Here is a 9845-nt window from a genome sequence, read left to right as displayed (position 1 = left end):
TGTGTTGCTCCCCACCCTCCCCTTCCCACCCCTGGAGGTGGGGATGGGGCTGAGCGATGATGGGCCCCCCCTTATCAATGTGTGCCCCCCCCCCAGCTCACCTCGTCGCCGTCCTCGCTCTCCTCCTCACTGCTGGACTCTGAGGAGTCGCCGCCCTCCTCTGACGAGTCCCCGTTGTCATCATCATCGTCCTCATCTTCATCATCATCATCCTCGTCCTCTTCGTCGTCATCGTCGTCCTCTGACTCCTATGGGGTGCAGGGGGGGTTGGTGGTGGGTGGGGGGGTCACCCACCAGCCATAGGTTTCCTCTGGCCATAAAGCAGGAGATGCTCCCACCCCACTGGGCTGGCAGTGCCCAAATGCCCCCAAAAGGCCCCTGGTGCCATCACAGTGGGGTCCCATCGACCCCAAGTGGGTTTTGGGGCACAGCTCTGCCCATCACACTGAGGTTCCCACCCAATGGTGCCCCCACCCCATTGATGGTGCCCCCACCCCATTGATGGTGCCCCCACCCCATTGATGGTGCCCCCACCCCATTGATGGTTCCACACTCGACTCACCGACTTGGACTGCATCGTCGGCTTCATCTTGGCGTTGGGGCCCCGGATCTTCCCCATGTTCTTACGTTTCTGTATGGGGAGGAGGAGCAGCACTGAGCAGCGATGCATGAACCCACAGCTGGGCAAACCCACGGGGCCCCCAAACGTGGCACTGCAGAAGGGGCTCCCACCCAGCTCAGGACCCCCAGCCCCCAGCTCAGGACCCCCCCCAGCCTCACCCCACACGGGTACACTCACGTTGGAGATGTGTTCCTTGTACGCAGCCCGCTCCTGGGGCGACAGGCTCTGCAGAGACAGAGGGATGCTCAGATCACAGTGGCACCCCATCCCAGACATAGGGCTTAATGAAGCCACTACAGCCCCTATCTCCCTATGGGCAGCTCGGGGTGCAGTAGGGGACACCAGCTCCTCCTGGTGCTCACCTTGAGCCAGATCTCGAGGTGCACCTTGTACTGCTTCTGCTGCTCCTCCGCCAGCTTCTTATAATGGTCCTTCTGGCCCTGCGAGATGCGCTGCCAGCGGCTGCCGATCTCCACCATCCTCTCCTTTAGGGGGAGGTGGTTCAGCTCCCCATTAGACAGCAGCTCCTGGGAGAACTTCTGGTAACCGTTCCTGCAGGGGGGGGGGGCACGGAGCTGAGCTCAGGTGTGTTGGACTGGGGGGGGATGCACCCCTTGTACCCAAAGCAGAGCTTTACCACCCCAACACAGCCCTAAGGATGCTCCCCATGCCCCACCAAGGCACCCACATGGGGGGTTTCTACTCACATGGGGGGTTTCTACTCACATGGGGGGTTTCTTTGGCTCTCCCTGGAACTTCACCTTCTTGGCGGAGTTGGTGGAGCAGGGGGGGGCTCTCATCTCGCTCAGCTCCCTCTGAGCAGCAGGACAGAGGGGTCAGGGGAGGCAGGCAGCACCAGGGTTTGTTATGGGGATGGGGCAGGGACGCACCTCGTATCGCTTCTGATCCTCCGCCGCCTTCTTGATCCACATCAGCTTCTCTTTCTTCTCCATGTTGTTCCAAGTGGCTTCCATGGCCTTCAGTGCCTTCCCCCGGTCGTTCTGCAGCACAGACCCACGTCTCATGTCTCACTCAGGCTCTGTCACCATCCACCCCCCAACCCCTGTCTCCTGTCCCCACCTTAAAACGTGCCAGGTAGTCCCCGATGACGCTCTGCTGCCAGATCTCCTCGGCTGTTTTGGGGGACTCGGGCAGCTTCCCACGTTCCTCCTTATCAGAGCTGTGCTTCTTCTCCGACTGCGCCTTCATGGCCGCCTCCCGAGCCTTGTACTTGGCCTGGGAAGGGGCAGATGAGGGATGAGAATGGGCACCAACCCCCTAATGAGCACCAGGAGGGGCTGGATGCCCGTCCCTGCCACCATCCAGCCTCTGAGCTGGGGCTGGGGTTGACTTGGAGGGCTGTGATGGGTACAGCTGGATGGGTATGGCTGTGATGGGTATGGCTGGGATGGGTACGGCTGGGATGGATATGGCTGGGATGGGTATGGCTGGGATGGGTATGGCTGTGACGGGTACGGCTGGGATGGGTACGGCTGGGATGGGTACGGCTGGGATGCTCCCAGCTGCCCTCTAAGGACAAGTGGAGCCCCCAGCACAGGGCATGGCTGGGAGCTGTGCTGTGTGAGCTGTGCTGATGGGTTGGGGATGGTGCCCACCTTCTTCTTCTCCGAGAGGTCGTTCCACATTCGTGCCAGCAGCCGGGTCAGCTCACTCTCCGACAGCTCCGGCCGTTCCTCCTGCAGCTGCTTCCGCTTCTCCTCCGAGAAGATGAACATGGCTGAGATGGGACGTTTGGGCTTCTCAGAGCTGGCCTGGGGGCACACACAAATGTCGGGTCAGTGAGCACCACCATCCCCATCTCACATCCCCATTGTGTGCCCCCTCCTCCTCCTCCTGCCACCCTCCCCACCTTGCCGGTCTCTGGCGAGGACTTTTTGGATGCAGGACTCGTCGCTCCTTTCCTGATGCTGCCCAACATCTTCTCTTCTCCCAGCACCCGCTGCTGCTCCTCCTCGGGCAGGCTCTGCACACACACACACAGGATTAGAGAGCTCCAGGCCTGACACTAACAAGGCATCAATGCAGCTGCTGAGCAGGGAGCAAAGCTCTCAGCTGGCTGCAGAGCAGGAGCTGTGCTGAGCCAGAATCCAGCCAAGCGCCCACCCTGGGGTCCCAACACCCCACAAACCCCCCTTCAAAGGGCACAGCTCCTCCCCAGCTCCATCCTCCCCCCTGTCTCATCTGCTTCCTCCCAGCCCAAGCTCTGCAAGCAGAGCAACGTGTGGCTCCACGTCACATCCGTCAGGGACAAACACGGTGCTGGGGGGAGCCCCGGTGCAGCTCCCCACTCACACACTGTAGCTAAGGGAAGGAAGCAGGAGGCCACAGCACCGCACTCATTGCTCCCCTTCCCCGTGGCCCCAACCCCTGCAGTGTCAGCTTCCTTCCCCATGCTTGCACTCGAGCACCAAGGCAGCTTTGCACAGCACATGGCTGCACCCAGGGATGCCACTCACCTCCAGGAAGCGGAGCAGCTCGATCTCGTAGTCTTTCTTTTTCTGTTGGGAAATGGAGATGTGGGATTAGACCCAGGGATCCCACCCACCCCATTGCTGCCACCTCTGCAAGCACCACATGCTGCCCCACACAAGCAAACAGAGCACAGGGGAGGTGCCCAAGGACCCCCCCCCCACCCCATAGCACTCACCTGGTCACACTTTTTGTGGTAGGCGTCCTTCTCCTTCTGGGAGAGCAGCTTCCACTGCTGGCTGCACAGCACCATCCGCTCCGTGCTGGGCACGTCTTTCATGCTGGCCATCAGCTCGGCGCAGTACAGGGAGTAGCTGTTCCTGCAAGGGATGCAGGGTGATGGTATATGAGGGATCATGGCACTGGAGGGGTGTCTGCAGCCCCTCTGGGCTGTATAAGGGCAGAGCTGAGCCAGATGTGGCTGCATTGTACCCAGAACATGCAGCATGGCCTTAAAAACCTCACTGAGACCATCTGTGAGCTCTACAGCCCCTCAAAAGGAGCCTATAATGGAGACCTGATGGTGCCCAATGCCACAGCTGGGCCGTGGGATGTTTGATGTGACGAGGACAAGCAGCCCATAGCAGGGGGGGGGCTTTAAGCTCCATTCCAACCCCACCACGCTGCCATCCTGTCATTAACAGCATCACCAGCAGCTGATGTGTGAGCACCCAAAGCCAGGCAGAGCTCAGAGCTCCTGCTGCCCCCCCACCCCCCAATATATCCCACCCCCCAACACATCCCACCCCCCATCACTCACGGGGGCGGTTTGGTGGGTCGTCCATCGAACTTATCCTTGAGCTGCCTCTCAGCCTTGGTGAGCGTGGAGCGGGTGATGCCCTCCTCGCTGAGGTTCAGCTCCGGGTGCTTCTGCATGTAGTCACGCATGATCTCCTATAAGGAGGGAAGAGTGGTCAGCACAGCACTGCCATCCCCGCCAGCCTGGGGACCAGAGGAGGAGGAACGAGAAGCCAACCATCGCCCTATCCATCTCCCCAGGGCACTTCATCGCCCTAACCAGCTCCCCAGGGCACTTCCCCATACAGCACTGGAGGAAGCAGGGCTCTCACTAAAGAACCTGGCTGAACCCCACTTGGCTACCAGGGACAGTGACGACAGGGGCTGTATGGAGAGGATGGGGTGAGGCTGCTCCCTACCTCGTACTCCTTCCGCTGTTCCAGGGCCTTATGAATCCATTTCAGCCTCTTTTTATCGGAGAGTCGAGACCACTGCTTGCTCAGCGACTCTTTTACCTCCTTCGTGGTGGCCTGAAAACCCAAAGCCAGAGGTGAGGGCAGAGGGGTAAAAACCCAATAAAAAAATAGGATCAAAAAAAATAAGATAGCAGGGCATGCCCTGAACCCCGGCAGGGGCCGGGGGGGGCCACGAGCAGAGCTCATGGCTGGGGAATGGAGTGCGTGCGAGTGCGGGGCATGGCCGGAGGTGGATGTCTGTGCTGGGAACCTGCTGCCCTGACCGATGTGTAAGGCTGTGCTCAGCCCTATAGGTAAAAACAGGGGGGAGGCTGAACCCCCTGAGCCTCTCCTATGTGTGCAGAGCCCTCCTTACCTCGATCCACACTGCTGGGAGCTCCTGCTGGCTTCCTGCAGCCTGTATTCCTTATGGTGCTTCTCTCGTTCCCCCTCCTGTCCCCCAGCAGCGGGGTATGGCACCCCCAGCGCTCACACTCACACACACTCACTGCCCCCCACCCACCGTACTCACATCTGGACGAACTTTCAGGTAGATCTTCTTCTCGTGGTTGTACCACAGCTGCTGGGGGGTCTTGGGTTTCTCGGGGACGTCGGGTTTCTTGGCGTTCTGGATGAGATCCGGGTGATCTTCCCTTTACCCAGCAGGGAAGGGGGGAAGGGGGCAGCATTAAGGAGGCTGATGGTGCAAGGTGAGCATCCCAAACCCTCCCCATTGCAGCCTCACTGCAGCCTGAGCCACCACTGAGTTATATGGTGTTATAGAACCATAAACAACTGGCAGCCATAAGGACAACAGAGTCCAACTATTGAATTATGGCATCCCCAACAAGAGCAGAAGGGCTCTAAGAGAGCTCTGGGGACGTGGCAGCTCTGAGCACCAACTCCAAGCAGCAGGTGATGATGGAGTGACGGCGTTGGTGGATGAAGGGAAGGCGACCGATGTCATTTACCTGGACCTGAGCAAGGCCTTTGACATGGTCCCCCATCACATCCTCATCTCCAAATTGGAGGGAGGTGGATTTGATGGGTGGACAACTAGATGGATAAGCAATTGGATGAAAGGCCGCAGACAGAGGGTGGTGGTCAATGGCTCTATGTCCAGGTGGAGGCCGGTAACGAGCGGCGTCCCTCAAGGGTCTGTCTTGGGACCGGTGCTCTTTAACATCTTTATTAATGACATCGATGAGGGAATGGAGTGCACCCTCAGCAAGTCTGCTGATGACACCAAGCTGAGTGGTGCAGTCGATACGGTGGAGGGAACGGATGCCATTCAGAGGGACCTTGACAGGCTGGAAAGCTGGGCTCGGGTGAACCTAATGAGGTTCAACATGGCAAAGTGCAAGGTTTTGCACTTGGGCCGGAAGAACCCCAGGCACCTGTACAGGCTGGGAGGAGTTGTCCTTGAGAGCAGCTCAGCAGAGAAAGACCTAGGGGTCCTGATAGATGAGAAACTTAACATGAGCCAGCAGTGCGCTCTGGCAGCCTGGAAAGCAAATGGGATCCTGGGCTCCATCAGGAGAGGGGTGGTCAGCAGGGATAGGGAGGTGATCGTCCCTCTCTACTCTGCTCTTGTGAGGCCCCATCTGGAGTACTGTGTCCAGGTGTGGAGTCCTCAGTACAAAAAAGATATGGAGATTTTGGAAAGGGTCCAGAGGAGGGCCACAAAGATGATCAGGGGGCTGGAGCACCTCCCCTATGAGGACAGGCTGAGGGAGTTGGGTTTGTTCAGCCTGGAGAAGAGAAGGTTGCGGGGTGACCTCATTGCAGCCTTTCAGTACCTGAAGGGAACTTACTCCCAGGAAGGGAGTAAACTCTTCGAAAGGGCTGATAATAGCAGGACACGGGGAAATGGTTTTAAGTTAAAAGAGGGAAGATTTAGGTTGGATGTTAGGGGGAAGTTCTTCACTAGGAGAGTGGTTAGGCCCTGGAACAGGCTGCCCAGGGAGGTTGTGGATGCCCCGTCCTTGGAGGTGTTCAAGGCCAGGTTGGACGGGGCCATGGGCAACCTGATCTATGGGGTCTCTATGGGGATCTATGGGGTCTCCTGGGCAACCTGATCTAGTAAATGTGTATGTTTGGTGGCCCTGCCAGGCAGGGGGGTTGGAACTACATGATCCTTGAGGTCCCTTCCAACCCGGCTCATTCTGTGATTCTGTGATGGGGAGCACCAGGACCCAGTGGGGCTGCAGCACCCCCAGCTCAGAGGGAAGCTCTGCATAGAGCAGGGTGGAGGCTTCAGTGTTTAGCAGTGGCATTTCCAACCCACAGAGCATTGCTGGTCCTTTAGCTGCGGCTCCCAGATACGGGGCTGCTCACAGGCACCTTATTGCAGCTCCCCCCCATCCTGCAGCACCCCCCAGGGCTCCCTCTATAGGGACATAGAGCTGCCTCTCACCTGAACCTCGCCAGGTTCCTCTCAAACTCCTGCTTCTCTCTCTGGAAGTCCTGGATGTATTTCAGCTGGAGGCAGAGAGAGATGTCAGCACATGGGAAGGACACGCTGACCCTGCAAGCTGGGCTGGCCCCACAACTGCTCCCAGATATGGGTTTCCAACCCAAGAAGCAGGAACCCATCCCAACCCACTGCCCCATCCCATGGGGGCAAGGTGCCTATGGGTGAGCAACACGGAGGACTTTGCACCCAGGCCATTTGCTGCTGGTGACAAACTGACCCGAGGTGACTGTCCCAGCACAGCACCGTGAGAGCGTCCTTAATCCCAGCACGTCCCAGCCCACAGCAAAGCCACCACCCAGCACTGACTGCAAGGGACGGACAGACAGAACCTCCACCCCCAGCCCGCAGTGCTGGGAAGCAGCAAAGGGAGCCAGACTGGTCGGACGGGGCTGAACCAGCACCAGGTGACACCTAAACCAGGCAGGAGCTGGGTTGTACTGGGAGAGCTGGAGTCCCCAGTGGGGTCAGGGAGGCACAGGGACCCGGTTCGTTTCCCCTCATGTACCTTTTTCTTCTCGGGAAGCTCCTTGTATTTCTTGGACAGGATCTTGGTGAGATCCAGGTTGCTCATTTCGGGGTGAAGTTTGGCGTATTTGGCTCGCTTCTCCATGAAGAAGCGGAAGTAGGGAGTCAGGGGCTTCTTGGGGAAGTCGGGGTGTTTCTGGGGAGAGGGCAGAGGGGTGAGAGCTGAGCACCCAAACACTGAGCACCCAAACACTGAGCACCCAAACACTGAGCACCCCCAAACACTGAGCACCCAAACACTGAGCACCCAAACACTGAGCACCCAAACACTGGGCACCCAAATACTGAGCACACCCAAACACTGGGCACCCAAACACTGGGCACTGCAGGGTCCAGCCCTCAGCTCCCCGTGCTGAGCCATAGGGACACCCCAGCCCCACAGACAGGGAAGGAGATGCTTTATGGATAAGGGTGGCCCGGTCAGGAGTGGACATTTAGGGTCAGGCTCCAGGACAGCGGGCACAGAGGGAAACTGAGGCAGGAGGCGGCCACGTCCCCCACCCACACACAGCAGCAGCTCCCCAGGCTGCACAGCACGAGCTCCCCAGCCTGGCAGGCCAGGAATAGGACCAATAGGACCAATAGGGCCAATAGGGCCCATCCCCTGCTGCTAAACTTGGCTGCAGGCTCCCAGTGCTACGTCCGGCCATATGAAATGTACCCTGAGCTTGGACTGAGCCCAGCGCTGTCGGCTGCTGAGCTGCCTCGGGACACACTGGCACAGTGACAGCCCCAACCCGGCCCCCAGCACGGCCAGGGCAGGGTCCCCTATGGGGGGATAAAAGCCCCATGGTTTACTGCCATGCTTTTACACTTACCTTGAGCTTTTTGCCCTTGTAAGGATTCTTCACGTGCTCCTCAGCATCCATGATCAGCTCCGTGAGGGTCCGGAATTTCCTCACCTGTTGGTGGGGGGGGGGTTTGGTCACATCACTGCCCCCAACCTGCCCTATAGCTCACAGGTACCCACAGCCAGCAGGACCAGCAGCCACACACTCACCTCGTTGGAGATCTCCATCCATTTCATCTTGCACATCTCCCCCGAGAAGTCCTTGAAAGCCACTTTCTCCCAGTCCAGGTGGGACTCGGTGGTCTTGAACTTGCTCCCGTCGTTGGAAGGCAGGTTGTTCTTCATGCACTCCAGCAGAGTCAGCATGTCCTCCTGCGACCAGCGATCTGCATGGCACAAAAAGCACTGAGCTATGGGGCACAGCAGGGCCTGCAGCACCCACTGTGTGCCACCCATAGGGACCAAAGGGACAGTGGGGGGCTCTTCCCATCACCCTCCAACAATTTGCTGCAGGTTGGAGCTAGAAAATGCAGCAGCTGCAAACCAGAGGGACTCGTTCCTCCTGGTGCACCATCAGATAAGGGCGCTGCATTGCTCCTGCACCAACAGAACCCACAGCGTGTCAATGTGGGGTGATGCACCCAGTGCTGCACTACGCTCTGACCCCCACCAAGGATGACATGGGGGGGTCCTGGACCCTCAATGCCACCTCCCTGCGTGGGCCCCCCCCCCCCAGCCCCCTACCATGAGGATGAATGGGGCCGCCTGCGCCCCATGCCGGATTTATCCCTGCTCTGCTGGCACTGCTGTGCTGCTCTATATTGGGAACGCTGCCCTGCTGGCATTAAATCCACCTCGAGAGCCAGCAATGGACACGTGCTGCGCTGCCACGCGTGGGGCAGCTGACCCACAGCGAGAAAGGAGGGACCCAGAAAGTGGGGGGGGTGGTATTAGGGGATGGCAGAGGTGCTGGCAGGACCCCCATGGCCACCAGCCCTGCTCTGAGCTCACTGCAGGCTCAAGGAGGCCCCAGGTAACAACACAGCCCCTAATTCAGCCCAGATGTGCACAGAGCAGCAGGCCGGGCGCTGAGCTCTTTGTGCCAACCCAAAAACGAGGCTAAAACCCACAGCCCACCCCCTATAAACCACCCTACACCCTACAGGGCACCCCACAGCATCCCCACACAACCCCATAGGGCGACCATTTGCCACCCCCCCCCCTCCATACACACACACTGCATGGACATTGGGGTTATGGGGGGGTGGGTTGGGGGGGGTTTGCCCCTCACCTTGGTTTTTGGGAGCTGTCATTTCCAAGTCTGCAGGGCACTCGCTGTCGCCGTTCATCCTCCACCTGCCTGATGCCAGCACGGTCCCCGCCGGCGCCGGGCGCTACCGTCGCTCAGTGCCGCTGCGCTCTATGGGATAGAAGGGGGGCATTAAAATGGGGGGGGGGGGATAAAGGGGAGCACAGCACGACCCCCCCCTCAATAAACCTCCTGGCTGCTCCTCTGACCCCCTCTGTCAGGCCTATGACCCACAGCTGGGTGAGGGTTGGGGGGTGTAAGTCACCCCCCCCCCTCCTCCATGCTGTGGGTGGGGGGGAATAGGCTGAGAGTGATATTGAGGTGGGGGGGGGGGGCTCAGAGAGAAGCCCCCAAAGTGTGGGGGAGTGAAGGGATGGAGCTGTAAAAGGGAGGGGTGGGCAGACAGAGTGTGACCCCCCCCCCGCTCTGAAATGAGGGGG

At 59.2% G+C, this 9845-nt stretch overlaps 1 protein-coding gene across 4 annotated transcripts in view; it reads right to left on the bottom strand.

Moving 5' to 3' along the window:
- Positions 1-50: 50 nt before the first annotated feature.
- The window catches only part of UBTF (upstream binding transcription factor), a 13184-nt gene continuing 3389 nt past the window's right edge, over positions 51-9845 (bottom strand). For 3 of the 4 annotated variants that reach the window (XM_015885876.2, XM_015885877.2, XM_015885878.2), the window contains exons 2-20: positions 9388-9516; positions 8307-8482; positions 8125-8208; positions 7287-7442; positions 6722-6786; positions 4838-4958; positions 4270-4380; positions 3873-4006; positions 3291-3432; positions 3100-3141; positions 2493-2606; positions 2239-2394; positions 1703-1858; positions 1513-1623; positions 1349-1437; positions 985-1174; positions 800-847; positions 563-631; positions 51-248 (exon numbers count right to left, since the gene is read on the bottom strand). In XM_015885876.2, the coding sequence (XP_015741362.1) occupies positions 75-248; positions 563-631; positions 800-847; positions 985-1174; positions 1349-1437; positions 1513-1623; positions 1703-1858; positions 2239-2394; positions 2493-2606; positions 3100-3141; positions 3291-3432; positions 3873-4006; positions 4270-4380; positions 4838-4958; positions 6722-6786; positions 7287-7442; positions 8125-8208; positions 8307-8482; positions 9388-9445 (2196 nt within the window). In that variant the 5' untranslated portion in view covers positions 9446-9516 and the 3' untranslated portion in view covers positions 51-74. The remainder of the gene's footprint in view (positions 249-562; positions 632-799; positions 848-984; positions 1175-1348; positions 1438-1512; positions 1624-1702; positions 1859-2238; positions 2395-2492; positions 2607-3099; positions 3142-3290; positions 3433-3872; positions 4007-4269; positions 4381-4837; positions 4959-6721; positions 6787-7286; positions 7443-8124; positions 8209-8306; positions 8483-9387; positions 9517-9845) is intronic. The other variant, XM_015885879.2, reaches the window with a different exon arrangement.

The sequence above is a fragment of the Coturnix japonica genome, chromosome 27, assembly GCF_001577835.2.
Source record: "Coturnix japonica isolate 7356 chromosome 27, Coturnix japonica 2.1, whole genome shotgun sequence".
NCBI lineage: Eukaryota > Metazoa > Chordata > Aves > Galliformes > Phasianidae > Coturnix > Coturnix japonica.
Note: the sequence above shows the minus strand (reverse complement) of the source record. Positions and strands in the feature narration are given on the sequence as shown.